The following is a 21,520-nucleotide window of genomic DNA, read 5'->3' on the forward strand; positions in this document are numbered from 1 at the left end:
TCACCTTCAATTCATCAACTAAGAGAATCGCATGTCGATTTGCGAAAGGTCACTAAGAGAATGTTTCACTAACACGTGGGGCGCCATGGAATGCCGCAGCCACCAAATGTATCTAACCACAGGCGGCGCCGACGACTACGTCAAAGCAAGGGGGATCTACGCACATTTTTCACAAGCCACCTAATGTATCCGACCTGGCATTAGGGGAAGGAAGGGGAGCCACTCGTGGGCCAGGGTCCAACAACACCCAACCTTCATCAACTTAACCCTCCACGTAGACGAGCACCCCGATGGAAAATTCAAGCAACCCGCTGTGAAAATGAAATGCTAAGCTATAGGTTAGTTAAAATGTCCACACTTCAAGGATTCGGTCCGATCACTGACATGTTTTTATTTCAACATGGGGATTCAGGGGAGGTTTATCTGCAATGTGGGCGGGTGCCCACACAGGACTCTATATATTTCATCAAATCCCTCTCCTTACTTTCATCGGACTGAGATTGGTTCCAAGAAGAGAGTGAAATAGAGTGAAATATCTCTATCGGAGGCTAGGCAGGGTAGAAGCAACCGGTAAGAGGATCGAGGTCAGGAATAGCAGAAGCAGTAGCAGGTCAGAGGATCCAGAGTATTGAGAAGAAAACATTGGCATAAGCATGGGAAGAAGAGATGCAGAGGCGGACTTACAATTGCCTCTGGGATTCAGATTCTTCCCTAGAGAGGAAGAATTGATTGTGCATTACTTGTGCAGGAAAGCGGCCTTGCTGCCACTGCCTGTTCCCATAATTGCAGATGTGGACCTCTACAAATATGATCCATGGCAGCTTCCACGTAAAATTTGTATTTTTTCTTCGCAGCATTGTAGCCCATATTTCTAAACAGATTCTAGAATGTAGAACAGATGGAATTTAAGACTTACTGAAGAGCTTGTTCTTTTCTTATTTGTTTACAGAGAAAGCCCTGTTTGGAGAGAAGGAATGGTACTTCTTCACTCCCCGGGATAGAAAGTACCCAAATGGTTCAAGGCCCAACAGGGCGGCTGGCTCTGGATACTGGAAAGCGACTGGTGCTGATAAGCCCATGTCTTCTACTGCTTCTAGAGGAGTAAAGAAGAGAGTGGGCGTCAAAAAGGCCCTTGTCTTCTATGTTGGGAAAGCACGCAGCGGCTCAAAGACCAATTGGCTGATGCATGAATACCGTCTTGCCGATATTAACAGGCCTGCAAGGAAGAAAGACAGCTTAAGAGTGAGTAATTATGTCTTCTCTTTATTGGGTTTTGTGTTATTAGAGACCTGTGTTGGGATCTTGGTTCACCACTGAATTCTATATTTTCCATGTCTGCTCTGTCATTTCATCTGTGTATACTCATTGAAAGTACTCTTCTTGTTGCAGTTGGATGATTGGGTTCTCTGTAGAATATACAACAGAAAAATCGGCGCTGAGAAATTAGCACTAGAACCGAAGGAAAGCTTCAATGATGTACCAATGGAAACCATTGATGAAAAGGAGATGAAGGATGAGCCCACCTCAACTTCAATCAGTCATAGCGCCATTGAACAGTGCAACCCGTCCTTTGACCATTCGAGCAAATTGGGATCTTCTCCAACATGCTACAACGCCGTTCCCCCTCGTGCTTTTCCCATGAATTCCAATATCTGTTTCCAGAATCTGGATTTCTTGCAAAACTCAACCACCCTTTTTAGTGGCAGTACCCTTAAGGCTCCAGTGCAGAATACAGCATTCAACCCAATTTCCCGCTCACAGACAAATTGCAATTCAACAGAGTTAATTTCAGGATTGCATGATGATTTCAGCTGTTCCAAGGCATCATCATTTTCAGAACCCATTTGGGAGAAAGAAGAAGTTGAGAGCAGCTTCAGATTGGAAAATTTCTCGCAGGAACAGCAACAATCATTATTTAATTTGGACCTGGAAGGTCTACAAAGTTCCTTTCCTCATTTAGACCAGATATCTTTTAGTGATGCTTATCAAGACTGGTTTCTACTCTAGCGAGCCATGACCCAGTGGAAGGTCTATTGGCCTTTGGGATTTTTTATTTTTTAAAGACTACCTCTAATCCCATTGAATTTATGGACATACAGCAGTTCTAACTGACACGATGTTAAATCATTTTTTTAATAAAATTACGTCTCGCAGGGTTCTCCCGCATCAATCAATTTGCTTTGTTAGTAAAGAGGGCATTATCACTCCTCCCCGAGTTTCAAGTCTTCCGACCACGATGAAGGTATCAGTATTCATCATCCTTTCTTAAGTCTTCGAAACAACATGATCCCTTTTCATGGCCTTGGTTTAATAGGAGGATGATTAACCCAAAATAATAATAAATTGATCAATTTAATGAAATCGTAAGTCTTCCCACGACGCTCCGTGGGTACATCTCTTTTCACTTAAAGGAGCCCTCGTGGGCATTCCTCTTCCTTTTTTTTAAAGCAACCTAAAGAGATTTTTTATTAAGAAAGTGTAATGTATATCATATTTACATCCAGCGATCCAACAATAATCAGAGAGCTTTTAACATTAGATTGTGCTTCATACGTATGGTGCTACTTTTGAAACATAAAAACAAACATGCCACCATAGGACACGATTATGGACAACCCAAATGCTAAGACGAAATCAACACAGAAATAGTTAAAGAACCAGCAAAGAGGTTTGGCAAGTATCCATAGAGAGAAAGACAACAATTTCACAAGTGCAAAACTAACCGTTGACATGCGATTGTGATCAAGGCGGACCTGATAGGGTTTATAGATGCGGCACTATAAAATTTGAAATCCGATATGTGGTGTTTTGTCGGGTTTTTCTGTGTTTTGGTGTATTTCCGTTATAAAACCGAAATACAAAGGAAACCATGGCATATGGGCGCTACGACTTGCGACAGTGATATAACACAAACCGGATAGGATTAGAGGTCGGATTCAATATCATTCGAAGTCTAGCTTGGCAGAAATTGTCACTGTTTTTAGAGTTTTTCCTGTGTATTTCTCTATGTAAACAGAGAAGCGATTCTTCGGGATTTTCACCCGCGTTGGTCCTTTTTGTTTGAAAACAAGTGGCCACCATACCTTAGAGCGTTTTGCAATGATTGTTTAAACGCTTAGGAAGGAGTTGAACAGAGAGTGGCCGGGAGCCAGAAAGCCCAAGAATGTAGATGAACGGACAGAGCCGAAAGGCTTAAAAGCAACTCTAGGGCAGACAAAGAGGACAGAGAAGGGAGCAAGAGAAAGCAGAAGACAAAGAGCAAGAGGGAGAGTCTATGCACTCTTTTAGACTCGAGGATTTTGAGTAAATACCTGTTGTGTTGAGACTCTGCTTGAGCTCACACTTGTAATATTCTGCTCTTAAAGACATAATATAAAGGTCGACACTAAAAGTTGGAACAGGAGACGTAACCAGGAAGTCTAGTGAACTCCTTGATTATTTTGCTTGTGTTGATGTGTGACTGTTATGTTTTCTAATTCCTCATTGTCTATATTATTCGCAATCTTTTCGATCCGTTGCACTAAATGATATAGGCATTCCTGCACATGAGTCTGTAATACCTTAATATTGATTTAAGATCTCATTTTCAGATAATCCACACAAACGACCAACCCTTGTATTTCATACAGACACAAGGAAAGTTACAGAATGATTGCCACCGGAAATGGTCCACATATCTGCAACAGTTCCATTTTAACATCAAGTACGAGAAAGGTAGCACCAATAATGTTTCATATTGTCTTGGTTGACCACTAGTTATGGCAATGACCACTATGCTCGAATCATCTTTACAAGACTGACCCAAAATTCAGAAACACTAACGAGATGCTCCTAGAAGGCAAGCAAGTTACATATTTTCACCTCTAGGGCACACTATTATGCCACCTGGCACACCTTTGTGTTCCTTCAAGTGAGTGTGCCAAGATGATTTTGGAGGCGCACTATAGTTGGGTCACTGGAGATTTTTTAGGTAGAGAAAATAGTGGCAGTGTTGCAAAAGTGTTTTTATTGGCCGAACCTTCGACAGAATGTTGGGAAGTACATCAGATCCTACACTGCTTGCACCCAGGAAGCAAGGCCTATATACTCATTTTCCTACTCCTAGTCAGCCTTGGGAATCCATCTACATGGATTACATGTCGGGTCTTCCTTTTACTGAGCATGGAAATGACTGCATATTCATGGTCGTCAAGAGATTCTCTAAGATGACCATTCTGGTGCCCTGTAAGAAGAGTATCACGACAGAAGCCACTACTAAGCTCTTCTTTGAACAAGTGTGGGTACAATTTGGGATCCCACAATCCATTATCTCATATTGGGACAACACGCTCCCAAGTACATTTTGGTCAAGCCTTTGGTTGATGTTAGATACCAAGCTCATTGAGTCCAAGGCCTTCCACCCCCAAACTTATAGCCAAACATAGGTCGTCAACAGGATGATCGTACACATTCCACACATGTACAACTCGAAGCATCCCCTATGTCCAACACAACTATAACAAAGCTCTCCATATATCAACTAGCCACAACCCCTTTTAGGTGGGATTATGATTCCAACCAATATGTCCCACTGATGTGGCCATACCATTTGCAGCTACTCAGGTATATTGGGCTCATGTCCAGTCTGAAGCTTACAGTTCTAGCAACTTCATTGAGCACATCCACTAGTGGGTCCATGACATATTGGATAGATCCAATGCTGATTACAAGCAATGACATGATCAGCATTGGGTGCCACACAATTTCTAGGTGGGTGACAAAGTTTGGTTACATTTGCGAAATGAGCGCTTATTGGGGCCCACCACAAGCTTCACCCACTCTGATATGGGTTGTACACCATCACCAAGGTTGTAGGGGACAATTCCTTTGAACTCAGTATTCCATCATTCCTTGGCCTACACCGAGTATTTAATGTGGAATGACTACGACCATACTTTCCCCCATTGTTGGACACATTCAACGTTGCTGAGGAGATGACACCAGCATAGCTCAACCCAAGTTGCATTAAACATGCCACAACTGATAGGATCATGGACACATAGATAAAAAACACTCGCCAGTAGAGTATCCAACTATATCGAGTTGTCAAAGTTCGTCAACACCTTCACCAAGGCAAGTGGTTCACTAGGGGCTAGGTTCAAGAGAGATTTCCTCACCTCATGGAGGCTCTGCATGCAATGGGGACCATTGCTTCCTAAGGGGCAGAATTGATCCAAGTTTATATTGGTGGCCAACCACCTATTCCACCTAGACCTCCAGTCTATTTCATCAGTTTCCTTGATTATAGTAGCATTTACTATTTTTAGTTGTTTTTTGGGTCCTCAACTTCTGAAGCTGTTTTGATCCCATAAATGGAATTTTGTTTAGGTTCGCAGTAGACCCATAAACATAGGTAAGGGTCTACAAAAAATCCTATAGTACTTAGAGAGATCTTTCCAACGAGGTATCGCACGCGGGAAACGAAGATCATATGACCAGGTCACAACCCCAGGAAGTCGGTTGCCCAACTAACCCCAACGAGGCCCACGAACTCTTAGCATTCCATATCTTAGGGTTAGGAATTTTATTGTTTATGGTTTCCCTTTGATTTTCAAAGGCATGTAGCCATGACATCTCTTCTGAGAGATAAGCTACCATCACCCGAGCTAGTTTATTTCCATTTTGCTTGTAAAAATCTTTCAGTTCTTTGATATTAATGAAATGAAGATTTATTTCTAATGCTTCTTTGTGGTTATTTTTATATAGTTATTTTGTTTCATTCCTGCATAAGTCTAGATCAAAGAACCCATTCCGAGGACCTCGAACTATAAGAGACTTCCACAATTTCACAATAAAAAAACAACAGATTTAACATCTAAATATATATATGTCACAACATATTAAAGGCATGTAAAAAGGATTTTATTTATGGAAATTTCCATAGCTTAAACAACAACAACAAGAATACCTAGTTATGCTGGCTCAATTGCAGTGCTCCTACTAGGAACACCTGATTAAATATGCCACCCTACCAACTAGCAAAGTCTATTTGACTTCCTAGGCTAATAAATCTCCATAGGGTCCCTAGCCCTTAGAGCCCAAGAGAAAACCATAGCCGTGGTGTGTCTAAGATCCTCATGTCAACACCCCTCTAGTGTTCAACACCAAAATCCACCTCATAGTGATAGACAACCTCTGCACTCCCAATTTCCAAAGCCAAAAGTCAACCCCTAGTGCCCAAAACCAAAATCCACCCAAAATCCTACCCAAGTTTCGCCCTACAAAGTTTCCTCATAAGAATCCCCTCCCTCCACAAGCTTCCCACACTTATCCTCCCTCTATGTCAATGCGTCAAACCCCATCATTAATGTACCAATCACCATTCCTTTACTCAAATGGCTCCCACCTATTCTCTTATCCTCAAATTAATTTGATGGTTTTAGACCTTGTTAGGTCATAAAGATAATAAAAAATAAATAATAATTCTATAATAAATTAATAGTAATAATAATAACAATAAAATAATAATTCCTTTTATGGTTAATCAAATCAAAATGAATTTGTGAGAATCATAGTTAATTAAATATTTAACTAGTCATAATAATTATAAATCATTAATTAATTATTAATCACAATTAAGGGATTAATCAACCAATAATCAAACTTAACTATTAATCAAGTTTAATAATAATTATAGGATATTAATGTATTCTTGCATGGTATGGACATGTAGCTAGCATAGACATATCTCATAAGTATACTAATAATACTTATAGGAGTCAATCACAGAAGTAAATCACTCAATAGGTAGGTTAAGAACCTTACATATGATAATAGGATCAAGGATAAGGCATTACAATATAACAACGACATATCAATTTCTTGTAATAGGGAAGGTCACATGTCAAGCTCATTACCAAAATGTGAAACAATGCAAGAGAGTAAAAAAGTCAGAGTATAACAATAACTACCCTAATAGGCACTATGTTATTCTTATATCTATGTATTATATTCATGAATTGGGTTTTACTTAGTAAAAATGTTTTAAACTTGCACATACCTCTACTTGTAATAATTATTCACAAAGAACAAATAAGTAGAAGTCAAATGGTCAAATGGATAAATAAGTAGAAGTCAAATAGTCCCAAAATTGAAAATTTTCACTCACCAAAAGTGGTTCTTCTAAGTTCTTTACATTGTAAGTCAATGATAATAATAAATACTAAATATTACATTCACATTCTTGAAAATTACAACATCTTAGATAATTATACATATGAATTTGTTTTCCTACTAGAAGAGTGTAATGTCCTCGACCCTAACGAGGCAATGCTACATAGCCATAACCTAAATTTCAGTAGATAATTTTCCCATATTCTTGTAGAAATATATAATTTTACGACTACAATTATTAAACCCTGACAAACACCATATTTAAGATGTATAAACAAAAATTATGTTTAATACCCCAAAACCCTAATTAGTAGAACTCCAAAAATGCATAAATAACTTGCACTCAACATCTAGGGTTTACATGCAACATATTTGACCCATGCTTTGTAGAATAATACCTACACATTGTTATTAAATCCCAACTCGAATAAATATTAAAACAACATAGTTGTAAATCATGCGCAGTGGAAATAATTAATTGAAAATAGTTAAATGTATGACCGTGAACTTATGGTTTCGACCATAAAATGCATAATCACCATAGAAATAAAATCATAAATATATAAACCAACAGACTAAATATAGTGAACACTTATCTGAGTAAAAATGGGTAACTGGTTACAGGATCTCCACATTCCACCCAGTCATAGACCTTGTGGTTCATCAATCTCAACCACAGGTCAGACCCGAGCTGGGGTTGCAACTCCACAGACAACAATAAAACAATAATAAAAACATCTCCGTGGATAAGGAACTGACCCAACAGTTGCAAATCCCACCACTATGCTTTGTTTCCCCAAACCTACTCCTAAGTGGCACACCCTTCTCTGGGACCTGCTAGTCTCTCTTCGATGCCCACCTTCTAGGGTGCCTTATGGCTAGCCAGGAACTTCTCAGCATAGGGCTCCAAGAGCTCATACTGCTTCCAGGGATTTTAAACACCCTTCCAGCACATAACCACTTCGGCCCTTGGTCAGTTCGAGAACATAAGTGGCACACCTCTCTTTGGGCTCTACTAGTCCCTCTTTGATGCCCACCTTCCAAGGCTCATCAATTGATATCAAAGCCAAAACAATTCCCATCTAGTTCTAAAACCCAATGCATATGGATCATCATTTGGTCACTTCAAACTGAGATCACCAAATCTCTAATCAGTTCTAGATTCCAGTCACAGGACTCACCGACTAAAAATCCCCAGTCAATTCCATAGTCCAATCACAAGACTGACTGACTAAAAATCCCCAGTTAGGCCTAGAATGCCACATCAGGTTCATTGACTAGTTCATAACCAAATTATACTTTCCACCTCTTGTCATGGAATGGGTGAGGAATACAAATGATGGTGATCTAATGAAACCATGATGATGAATGGTGGAGATGGATGGATGAATAATGGCCCCTTGCTTGTATATTTTTATAATGCGTGGACCCTCTTCACCATGTCGCATGCTTGGCCCTTCTCTGCCATTTGGCACCTCCTTGTAGCGTCGTTGGCCCCTAAGTGCCTTTTTCCCAACTTCAAACACCATAAACCATTTCATGTCACTATGTAGTTTTGCTACCCCCCATACTCTTTTCTGTGGAGTGGGATCTACAACTAACCGTTATTTTATTAATAAAAATATATACACCATTTACAATATATTTACAATCTTGGCCCTTTGGCCATTTAGCAAAAACTAGCACATATATATCGGGCATACCGTAACCAAAATATATAATTACATAGCTATGTAGGGCTGCCAAATAACTATGGATGACCAACCTATCAGTTACACATGATTATTACATTAATATTTCAGGGGCAGAACTGAAGTGTTATTAAGAGGATCTCAATCTTTCATCTCTTTCCATACATCATGAATAGAATTCTAATCTACCTCATTTAGAGCATGAGGTGCACTAAGAGAGAGAAACATTAACATATCCAATTTTTCTAAATAAAATCTTGATCTATCATAATATTTTATTTGATTTAATTTTGAGAATTCTCTTTCATACATTGTTGTACTAGTTGTAATAACAAGGATATCTTTCCAAAGTTGCATCAAACAAGGAAATCCTTCAAACCATTCATGTTCACCTCCACATAGATACCATGCTCCAAACATATGTTTTCCTGGGTATGATCTGTAAATAGTACAAATAAATTCAACAATTGCACCCCAAAATTTAACACTATCTACAATAGGTAAGTCTCAATCACCTAGTTTCTCACATAAACATGTTAGACATCGTGTTATTTGAGAGTCTCTATCATTCATATCATCATAATAATTATGAGGACTAAAAAATTTAGCAACATTAAAAATAGTTAAATATGTGAATCTTTCACTTAGAGAATTAGTCAACAATGGTCACAATTTTTCTCCCCAACATAGTGCAATCATCTAATGTCTCTAATCTTTGTGACCTTGGAAGACTCAAACTGTAATGCATATACATGTACCACAACTATGCAATCTACGAGATCAAAGGTTCCTTGTTGTGTTTTACTTTAAAATGATGATATGTGCATTGTACCTACCCCAAATATGTCTCTTATAAATTGGTTATGAAGCGAGCTAATAGTGATATCCAAAGTAGTTCCCATATATGTAATGTCAATTAGACCTTATTGGAACTTTTGATTTGACTTATTTAACTCAATAAGAACATCTGCAAGTAAATGGATGCAAATTAAAGTTGAAATATTGTGGCCAATTAATACATTTTTCCCCTAACTCTCAGTCTCTTAACAAAGCAAGCATGAGCTTAATAAGTCTTTCCATGAATTTGCCTCTCAAACTAATGTCATGAATTTGTAACACTTTTGTCCTATTGATTTGAGATGAATCCATTATATCTTTCAATTCTCCATATCATTTAGCAGGTTTCCCTTCCCATAAATAAACTTTATTTACAAATTTATTAATAACTTGCAACACTACAAAATAAGATGAAACATCATTTGTTGTTAATGCTTCTTGATGAGCTATGTAATGGATGTTCAATCAATGAGGAGCATGCCAATGAAGCTTAGTAAATAAACTTTCACGAATACCCCTAATGAATGAAGCTCCATCAAATTCAAGTTCAACTAACTATATCAAGGATATATAATTTTTTTGCTAAAAGAGATGCCATAACATCATACATAGACTGTGATGCTCCATCCCTAATTTGAAGCTAAGTTTATGAATTATGTAGCACACTAAGCTCTTCCTTCAATTTTCAAATATGTAATATAAATGATCAAATGTCGTACCATAGTCTAATCAGTTTTTTCATCAAATTAAAGTAAGTAAAATGGGTTTTTGAAAATCTCATATTTATTTTTATTTTTTTTCCAATTTACCTCCTTAGCAGCGCATAGAAATTGTTTTCTAACTATTCTATTTGTATATGTTGAGTATTCATATGTTATGGGCATGTGAAGACTATTGTTATAGTTATTCAAATTATATATTGACTTATATACTTCTAAACGTAAATCAATATGTCATCAAAATACATATTTTCAATAATTAATATCATTTTCTCTTTCCCAATATCTACCATTAGCTCTATATGTTTAATAATAATTATTATTGTTATCCAATTTTAAGGTCATGACTAAGCAAGACACCAAATTGGTGTATGAGGCCCCTTTGTGGGACAAGGGGCCCACATGCATGCAACGATTTGACTATTAAATCTACCAAGGCATACTTACTCTACCCCTCTCGTTTTGAATGTGTGACTTCTTAAGAGAAATCACATACTCCTAACCATTAGGCCCATTCAATTATCTACCATTAACTCTAAAATAGTACTCCCTTCCATTTTAAAGCAAATTTATGAGTTTCTATTTTTAAACTAGTAACTTGAAGAAGTTAAAGCAAATTTATGAGTTTCTATTTTTAAACTAGTAACTTGAAGAAGTATGCGATTTGATTTCTCATGCAACTTCCTTAACTTCCTTAATAGTGACAGTAGTTGTGGTATCTCGCAAGGCTTTGATCTCCCACCCGGTTGACTTAGTTAACGATTCCTTTTGCCAGGTCAGATTTTTAGAGTGAAAAATATCCCTTAGTCTATTGGGTGTTGTGATCAGTGCTCACCATTTGAGCAGCACGGTAGGATCACTAACTCTCTCCGACAACGTTATGTCAGCAGTGATGACTGTAATTCCAAACAGTATGTCGATTTGTGAAAGGTCACCTTTGGCTCATCAACTAAGAGAAAATTGCATGTCGATTTGCGAAAGGTCACCTTTGGCTCATCAACCAAGAGAAAATTGCATGTCGATTTGCGAAATGTCACCTTCAATTCATCAACTAAGAGAAAATTGCATGTCGATTTGTGAAAGGTCACCTTTGACTCATCAACTAAGAGAATGTCCCACTAACAGCTGGAGCGCCATGGAATGCCGCAGCCACCAAATGTATCTAAGCACAGGCGGCGCCGACGACTACGTCAAAGCAAGGGGGACCTACGCACATTTTTCACAAGCCACATTTTTCAAGCAACCCGCTGTCAAAATGAAATGCTAAGCTGCGGGTTAGTTAAAATGTCCACACTTCAAGGATTCGGTCCGGTCACTGACATTGTTTTTATTTCAACATGGGGCTTCAGGGGAGGTTTATCTGCAATATGGGCGGGTGCCCACACAGTACTTTATATATTTCATCAAACCCCTCTCCTTACTTTCATCGGACTAAGATTGGTTCAAAGAAGAAGAGAGTGAAATAGAGTGAAATCTCTCTATCAGAGGCCAGGCAAGGTCAAGGCAACCGGTCATCGAGGTCAGGAATAGCAGAAGCAGTAGCAGGTCAGAGGATCCAGAGTATTGAGAACAAAACATTGGCATAAGCATGGGAAGAAGAGATGCAGAGGCGGACTTACAATTGCCTTCGGGATTCAGATTCTTCCCTATAGAGGAAGAATTGATTGCGCATTACTTGTGCAGGAAAGCGGCCTTGCTGCCACTGCCTGTTCCCATAATTGCAGATGTGGACCTCTACAAATATGATCCATGGCAGCTTCCAGGTAAAATTTGTATTTTTTCTTCTCAACATTGTAGCCCATATTTCTAAACAGATCTAGAATGTAGAACAGATGGAATTTAAGAATTACTGAAGAGCTTGTTCTGTTCTTTTATTGTTTACAGAGAAAGCCCTGTTGGATAGAAGGAATTGTACTTCTTCACTCCCCGGATAGAAAGTACCAAAATGGGTCAAGGCCTAATAGGGCGGCTGGTTCTGGATACTAGAAAGTGACTGGTGCTGATAAGCAGGGATCAAAATTGAACACATCAGAGTCCTTCAAAGGGTCTCTGGCACGTCAGAGAAGTAGGGAGAAAATTTTACCAGTCAAAAAAAATTTAAAAATTGATTTTTGTCATTTAAAAAAAAAAATTGGAATAATATATTAAAATTTTTTAAGAAGCGCTGTCAAGTTGTCAACCTTTTTTTTAAATTTCATTTTTTCTGAAATTAGAATTTTAGGAATGTTGAATTTGTAAATTTCTTTTCATGTTAAAACTTAAATCCCATTTCAGAAACTCCCATTTCAAAAACAACAATTTCCTTTTGAGTTGTTTTTTCTAATTGTGCATATGATGCAAGTTCTTATTAATTATTATGTCACAATTACCTTTTGATACCATTACATTTGGCAGTTTCTGAGTTGCTCCCATTTCAAAAACAACAGTTTCTTTTTGAGTTGTTTTTTCTAATTGTGCATATGATGGAAGTTCTTATTAATTATTATGTCACAATTACCCTTTGATACCATTACATTTGGTAGTTTCAATTGAGAGCGACTAGATGTCAATATGGGCCATGTATTAGGTCTGTAATTTCACTGGGTTGTGCCTGAACGCTGCCCAAAGCAAGGTTTGACGACGATTTAAGCTGGAGAGGAGCATAGATTCATCATTCAGCAAATGCCTGTCAAGCAAGGTTTAAGCACGATTTATGCTTGGAGAGGAGCGCATTCAACAAGCTTCCTAACATACTGGATTTGATTTGTTTGCGGATTCCCAATTCCTGGTATGTTTTCATATTAAAAAAGGAGATACCAAAAACATATACACCTTTGTACACTCTTTTGTTGAATCCTAAACCTGTTTAGAATTTTACTGAATTTTTTCATTCATGCAATAAACTTAAATTTGATTGAGCTACTCGTATATTGGCTTGAACGTTCTGGTCACAAAAATTTCCTACAAAATTAATCCTTATCTGAACTAGAGCAGGAATCTAGGTCTCCTATTTATCCATTAATGGTAAATGCATCTGATATATTAGTTGCGGCTCATATCAGACCTGCCTTATACACAACATCCATGGGGTTGTTGTTCCACCATTCTCCTATGAAAAAATAAAAAGAAATTTGAAAATAATTCACTGTTGTCAATTGAATTGCTCTTTTTTTTTTATGCTTTTCATTATAGAAGTGCGACCTGAATATGTGCCCTTCTAAATGAAATTAGGACCTGCCCTTCAAATTTGATCACTGCTGATAAGCCCATCACTTCTTCTACTAAAGGAGGAAAGAAGAGAGTGGGCATCAAAAAGGCCCTTGTCTTCTATGTTGGGAAAGCACCCAGCGGCTCAAAGACCAATTGGCTGATGCATGAATACCGTCTTGCCGATATTAACAGGCCTGCAAGGAAGAAAGATAGCTTAAGAGTGAGTAATCATGTCTTCTCTTTATTGGGTTTTAATTATGTCTTCTCTTTATTGGGTTTTGTGTAATTAGACACCTGTGTTGGGATCTTGGTTCACCACTGAGTTCTATATTTTCCATGTCTGCTCTGTCATTTCATCTGTGTATACTCATTGAAAGTACTCTTCTTGTTGCAGTTGGATGATTGGGTTCTCTGTAGAATATACAACAAAAAAATCAGTGCTAAGAAATTAGCACTAGAGCAGAAGGAAAGCTTCAATGATGTACCAATGGAAACCATTGATGAAAAGGAGATGAAGGATCATCCCACCTCAACTTCAATCAATCATAGTGCCATTGAACAGAGCAACCCGTCCTTTGACCATTTGAGCAAATTGGGATCTTCTCCAACATGCTACAATGCAGTTCCCCCTGGTGCTTCTCCCATGAATTCCAATATCCGTGTCCAGAATCTGGATTTCTTGCAAAACTCAACCACCCCTTTTAGTGGCAGTACCCTTAAGGCTCTAGTGCAGAATACAGCATTCAACCCAATTTCCCCCTCACAGACAAATTGCAATTCAACAGAGTTAATTTCAGGATTGCATGATGATTTCAGCTGTTCCAAGGCATCATCATTTTCAGAACCCATTTGGGAGAAAGAAGAAGTTGAGAGCAGCTTCAGATTGGAAAATTTCTCGCAGGAGCAGCAACAATCATTATTTAATTTCGATCTGGAAGGTCTACAAAGTTCCTTCCCTCATTTAGACCAGATATCTTTTAGTGATGTTTATCAAGACTGGCTTTTACTCTAGCGAGCTATGACCCAGTGGAAGGTCTATTGACCTCTGGGTTTTTAAATTTTTGAAAGACGACCTCTAATTCCATTGAATTTATGGACTTACAGCAAGTCTAACTGACACCTCGTTAAATCATTTTTTTAATAAAATTATGTCTCTCAGGGTTCTCCTGTATCAATCAATTTACTGTGTTAGTAAAGTGGGCATTATCACTCCTCCCCGAGTTTAAGTCTTCCGACCATAATGAAGGTATCAGTATTCATCATCCTCTCTTAAATCTTCGAAACAACATGATCCCTTTTCATGGCCTTGGGTCAATAGGAGGATGATTAACACAAAATAATAATAAATTGATAAATTTAATGAAATCATAAGTCTTCCCACGACGCTCTGTGGGTACTTCTCTGTTTACTTAAAGGAGCCCTCGTGGGCATTCCTCTTCCTTCTTTTTAAAGCAACCTAAAGAGATTTTTTATTAAAAAAGTGTAATGTATATCATATTTACATCCAGCTATCCAACAATAATCAGAGAGCTTTTAACATTAGATTGTGCTTGATAAGTATGGAGCTACTTTTGAAACATAAAAACAAACATGCCACCATAGTACACGATTATGGACAACCCAAATGCTAAGACGAAACCAAAACAGAAATAGTTAAAGAACCAGCAAAGAGGTTTGGCAAGTATCCATAGAAAAAGAAAGATAACAATTTCACAAGCACAAAACCAACTCCAGCCAACGTAGAAGAGCATTGTCGTGAACCACACAAACTTCCAAATTACAATGTACCAGAAAATCATCCACCTCCAAGACCAAGAAAGTGATATATGCCATCCAAGTATATGCATGAAAAATAACAATTGAGGTGCACCCCAAGTGGGCCATCCCAATCTAACTTGAGTTGCCACCAAAAAACATGGTTTTCTCGCCTAAGAAAGCCACTGAGAGAGTGAACCATCGGTCAGAGACACCTTACAAACATGCAAAAAGCAGCCACACACACCACAGTGCTGCACTGCACTATGCATCCACCAATTCAACATAAACTTCAGAAACAGGTGGCCAAAAAGGAGCCTTTGAGAAACTTCAATTACAACAACCCCCACACCCAAGAGTGCTCTTTTGAGAAAGACCCCAATTTCGATTTTTGGGTTGCCCATCAGACAAGGCGGTACCTAGGACTGATTGAAAGCTACCAAAAATCCACCTAGGTCTACATGAACAACCAAGTAAGCCCATTGGCCACACCATAGAAGATTACACAAAAAAGGAACAAAAAACATTAGACAACGACAATTACTCCTGGTCCGAGGGGATAATTGTGAGATCTGAAACACTATCCACAGGGGGATCGATATAGTCACCAAGATCACAAGGGGGATCAGTAAGGTCCCCAAAGGCCGAATCCGAAACAATGAAACCTTCCACCTTTGCGAGCCTGTAATCAACATTGTCAAGGCAAAAGCGAATATTGCACAACATTCTTTTTATATCTTCCAATCTAGAGAACAAATTATAACTATCAACTTGTTTATCTTTAAAAATCATATGGAGCAAAGTGTCCATTTGTTGATGTAAAGACAAAGAATACAAGAAATGTAACCTCTTGTGACAAAAGCTTCCAGGATCTGAGACTCTTTGAATCTTAGTTTTCCTCCCCTTGATCTCAAAATCCTAATAATAGGGGTGTTTCGCCTTCTCTTTAGCCTTTAGGAGAAGAATTTATCGCTAAACCAAAAAAAGAAAAACATCAAAAGAAGAACCCATAGAATCATAAGAGAAAGATCGAGCTTGCTTGGGGCGAAGTTTGCCCAGACCACCCCTCTGAATCATCATTCGTTGACGAGGGGGTATGATTGAAGAAATTGGAGAGCACACTAAACACCGACAAAAACCACAACCAAAAAAGGAGGAGGATAAAGCACACACATACCCTTGCAAACCCAACCTCAAGACCAACAAATCACCCCCCAATAATACTGAAAAGGTCCAAATTCTAGCAGATACCCCAATTCTGGACAGCACAAGGACATAGGGTAGCTAAACTCCCATGGGAAGACTCAGTTAATAGACATACCTACACACAAATTCCCACCAAGAACAATTAATTTTCCCACAACAGAGAACAAAACTCCAAAATAGGAAAGGAAACAATAGAAGCAAAATAACCCAGGAATACTAGTGAAGGCATCCAAAGCACTGAAATCCAAGAATGCTCGTAGAAGAAACTTATGAAATTGCAGAAACACCACAACCCCTTGGATAAACATGGAAGTAACAACATCCCAAATAAGTAAGCCTCAATTGAAGACGTAAAAGACCATACAAATAACCCAATAGCAAAGTTTCATACAGAGCACTGTAGTACAGAACTTGATGGTGCACCAGAGAAAATTTATAGTAACAAAATTAAGCAAAGATTGTAGGAATGAGAGATGAAATACCTCACTAGACCAAAGCGGGCCACCCATTGTTAATGCCAATACTGACCTGAGGTGCTAAAGAGACCTGACAAAATTCATAAACTAACGAGACACAAAGCACAGTGTTTGCAAGCCTGCAGAGGGGACTATAACCACCCCACTTCGCTTGCAAGGTACGTCTGTCCTCCAGACTCCCACAACACACCTACATTTATAACTACCCACACTGTCAACCTCATTCCAACCCATTTTGCCAAGTTTGTGCCTAGCCATAACTAAATACTATCCCATCGAGAAAATTCCTTGTCCTTTTTATTTGAACTCTTCCTCAACATTAATTTTACTATTGGTTGGTTTTATTTGAGTTTTATTTGGTTCATGTTATGAAACCAGCTCACAAAAAGATAGAAAAGATAGATGAATGCTTTATAATTCAGCCTCTTCGAGGGGGCAACCTCCTTTACATTACACAAGTGAACAATTCTTGGATGATACAAATGACAAAACCTCCTTTATATATATAGGAGTCTAAGGGGTCACAATATAACTAAGCCAACCTAACAATAATAATATAAAGGAACAAAAATAACAATAGAGGGATTCTATGGGGCACAATAATAACAATATGGGGACAATAGGGGCACAATAATATTAATAAGGGATACAACTACAATAGTAATGGGGGAATCACTAGTATTATAGGGACCTAACATGCCCCTCTCCTTCAAAAAAGTGTTCTCCTGAACGCTTGAGTAGTTCTGGATGCTTCTGTATAAAATTCTTATCCTCCCATGTGGAATCTTCAGCGGATAAGTTCTTCCACTTGATGAGATACTCCAAAATTGATCGATTTCGTAGCTATCAAGTTCTTGTTTCTGTGTCTGCTTCTGGTTCCATTATAATTTTTCCTTCCTCGTCAAGTTCTGGCAATATTGTTTGAACTAGGAGCTTGTCACCTATAACCTTCTTTAAACATGAAACACGGAAAACTGGGTGCACTCGAGAAGCTGCAGGAAGATCCAATTTGTATGCCATAGTACAAATCTTTTGCAACACCTTGTACGGACCATAATACTTTGGTGATAATTTATTATCCTTCTTAGCTTGCTTGAGGGACATTTGTTTATATGGTTGTAGCCATAGGAATACCCAGTCACCTACACCAAAACTTCTTTTGCTGCGATGTTGATCTGCCTGTTGTTTCATTCTATACTGTGCCAACACGAGGTTATCCTTTAAGAGTTGGAGAACTTCTTGTTGATGCTCGATGTGATGCTCCATTGCTTGAACCTTAGAATTTTATCTTAAATATGATGTGATGGATGGTGGTTGATATCCATAAAGTGCCATAAATGGGGTCATTTTTGTTGTGGTATGGAAGGAAGTGTTATACCACCATTCAGCCAGAGGTAACCATTTGACCCATTGTGTCTATTTATCAGATACAAAGCAACGAAGATATCCTTCCAAACATTTTTTTAGTATCTCAGTTTGCCCATCAGATTGAGGATGATAAGATGAGCTATGAGCTAACTGAGTACCAAGACAAGAAAATAATTTTGTCCAAAAATTTCCAGTGAAAATGGGATCTCTGTCACTTACAATAATCTTTGGGTTTCCATGTAGCTTTTGAATTGTTTCCATAAATGCAGTAGAAACTGTACTAGCTCTAAATGGATGTGATAATGCACAAAAGTGTGCATACTTGGTGAGTCTGTCAACTACCACCATGATGACACTCTTTCCCTTAGACTTGGGTAAACCTGTGATAAAATCCATTGAAACCTCCTCCCAACATTTATTTGGAATGGATAAAGGTTGTAATAGACATGGGGTCTTAATTGTTTTAACTTTATTTTATTGGCAAACCAAACATTCCGCCACAAACTTTTGAATATCCGATTTAAGGCCATCCCAAAAAAATTCCTTCTTAATCCTATGGTAAGTTTTTAAAAATCCTGAGTGCCCTCCTAAGGGAGAAGTGTGCAATTCCATAAGAATCTTTTGTTTGAGTTGGGAATTCTTACAGAGGTATAAGCGATCTTTGTACCATAACGAATCATTTTTCCAACTAAATGTGTCAGATGTACTGGAATCTTGTTGTAACTTTCAAATAAGTGCCCACACTTCTTCGTCATTCTTCCATTCCTCCCTTGCTTCGTTTATCCAATTTGGTTGGATAATAGAAATGGTGCACAACAATGCTTCCACATCCTCATCCTTTCTTGAGAGTGCATCTGCCACAACATTTTGCTTTCCTTTTTTGTAGATGATTTCAAAGTCATAACCTAACATCTTTGTGACCCATTTTTGTTTCTCTTCAGAGGATAATCTTTGTTCTAAAAAGTATTTAAGGCTATCATGATCCATTTTTACCTTGAAGTGTCTTCCCATTAGGTAGGGTCGCCATTTCTTAAATGCATGTAGTATTGCCAACATTTCCTTCTCATAAATAGCTTTGTGTAAATACTTTCCCTTGATTGGACGACTTTCGAAAGCAATGGGTCTTTCATCTTGCATTAAAACAACACCAATTCCATTTCTTGAAGCATCACATTACACAATAAAGGTTTTCATGAAGTCCGGTGTAGCTAAGACTGGTGCTTGGCACATTGCCTCTTTAAGATGTTCGAAGGCCTTTGTTGCTTCTAGAGTCCATGAAAATGCATCTTTCTTCAACAATGTTGTTAGAGGCACTGCTATTCTCCCATAATTCTTAACAAACTTGCGATAATACCCTGTCAACCCGAGAAATCCTTGCAGATGTTTTACGGCTGTGGGGATTTTCGATTCCCTAATGGCTTTAATTTTGCTAGGGTCTACCTTAACTCCTTCATGAGATACAATATGACCCAGATATTCCACCTCTTGTACTCCAAAGAAACATTTGGATCTTTTTGCATATAACTGTTTCTCCTCCAATAGTTGTAGCACCCTGTCAACATGTTCAACATGATCCTTCCAAGACTTGCTGTAGATTAGTATATCATCAAAAAATACTAACACAAATTTTCTAAGGAAGGGTTTGAAAATGGAATTCATCAAACCTTGAAATGTAGAAGGTGCATTGGTAAGGCCAAAAGGCATGACCAAAAATTCATAATGACCCTCATGAGTTCTAAATGTTGTTTTTGGAATGTTTTCAGTCTTCATTCTGACTTGATGATATCCTGAACGAAGATCCAACTTGGTGAAGTAAATTAATCCATGAAATTCATCTAATAATTCATCAATGACAGGAACGGGAAACTTATATTTAATAGTGAGCTTGTTGAGCTACCTATAATCCGGACACATGCGCCATTATCCATCCTTCTTGTGCACCAATACTACTGGAGTAGAGAAAGAACTTTGACTAGGTTGAATTATACCAGCCTCTAGCATTTCTGCAACCATACATTCAATTTCACTCTTTTGGACATAGGGATATCTGTACGGCCTGATGTTTGGAGGAACACTTCCTGGAATCAAATGAATAGCATGATCATGATCACGAATAGGTGGGAGACCTTTGGGAGTCTCAATTACCTTGGAATGATTCTCCAAGACTTTTTGGAGATCTGGAAAAATAGATGATTTCGATGTGGAAACATCTAGCGAACATAATTGTGCAAACACCTCGTTTCTCCCTTTTTAGAAGCTTTGTCATATCGCTAGAGCTGATTATCTTTCCCGGTTTCCCTACAATACCTCTTAATTCAACTTCCTTTCTTTCGACAGAAAATTTCATGAAAAGTTCTTGAAAATTAAAAGCTATTGTACCTAAGGGTTGTAGCCATTGGACTCCTAGTACAACATCAACACCTCCCATTGGAATGGAAAGCATTGGGATATTCAATACATATTCTCCCATAAATAGCTTGATATTATGGCACTTTCTAGAGCAATTTATGGTTCCTCCACTTGCAACCATCACTTGACACTCTGGTGCTGGATATAGGAAGCAATTCAATTCTTTTGCTATCTTACAATGAATAAAATTGTGGGTACTTCCTGAATCAATTAACACTATTACCTTTTTGTTCTTGATATGTCTTTCTATCTTGATAGTTTGAGGAGTGGTAATTCCAACCAATGCATTACAAGATATTGTCGGATTCATTACTTCTTTATCTAGGGTTTGTTCCTGGAATATATCCTCCTCTTTTGACATTTCTTGTTCCTTTTCTTCCTCCTATTCACAATCTATGTAGAATAATTTCTTCTCAGCACACTTATGACCTTTAGAGTATTTGCTATCACAACTGTAACAAAGTCCTTTTGCTCTTTTTCTTCCAATTTTTGTGGTGTCAACCTTATAGGTTGTGGAAGGATAGGGGAAACAACACTTCCATCTTTATAGTTGTGAGTGGTAGCCTTCTTGGTTGCCATAACTTTGCTTTCCATTTTTCTTGCTAACCTGAATGCCTTCTCCAATGAATCAGGTTCCCAAAGGTGAACCTCATGTTGGATATTATCTTTTAAAGCCCATATGAACACATTAGTCCTATGCTCCTTTGAAATATCTTTT

General features: G+C 38.1%; 1 protein-coding gene and 1 pseudogene across 2 annotated transcripts; both read left to right on the top strand.

The window, feature by feature from the left end:
* Positions 1-504: 504 nt before the first annotated feature.
* Positions 505-2,007, top strand: LOC149165685 (NAC transcription factor NAM-B1-like). The gene is made up of 3 exons (XM_089429904.1): positions 505-828; positions 950-1,242; positions 1,390-2,007. Exons 1-3 carry the CDS (start codon positions 654-656, stop codon positions 2,005-2,007), a joined length of 1,086 nt encoding a protein of 361 aa, XP_089286030.1. The 5' UTR covers positions 505-653.
* Positions 2,008-11,987: 9,980 nt separating this feature from the next.
* Positions 11,988-14,600, top strand: LOC149165686 (uncharacterized; annotated as a pseudogene). The gene is made up of 4 exons (XR_016260343.1): positions 11,988-12,162; positions 12,286-12,407; positions 13,651-13,808; positions 13,983-14,600. The product of XR_016260343.1 is annotated as an uncharacterized LOC149165686 (transcript).
* The last annotated feature ends 6,920 nt before the right edge of the window (positions 14,601-21,520 follow it).

Source organism: Pinus tabuliformis, chromosome 5_1 (genome assembly GCF_031772625.1).
Source record: "Pinus tabuliformis cultivar Carrire ecotype Pingquan chromosome 5_1, CPIR1, whole genome shotgun sequence".
Taxonomy (NCBI): domain Eukaryota; kingdom Viridiplantae; phylum Streptophyta; class Pinopsida; order Pinales; family Pinaceae; genus Pinus; species Pinus tabuliformis.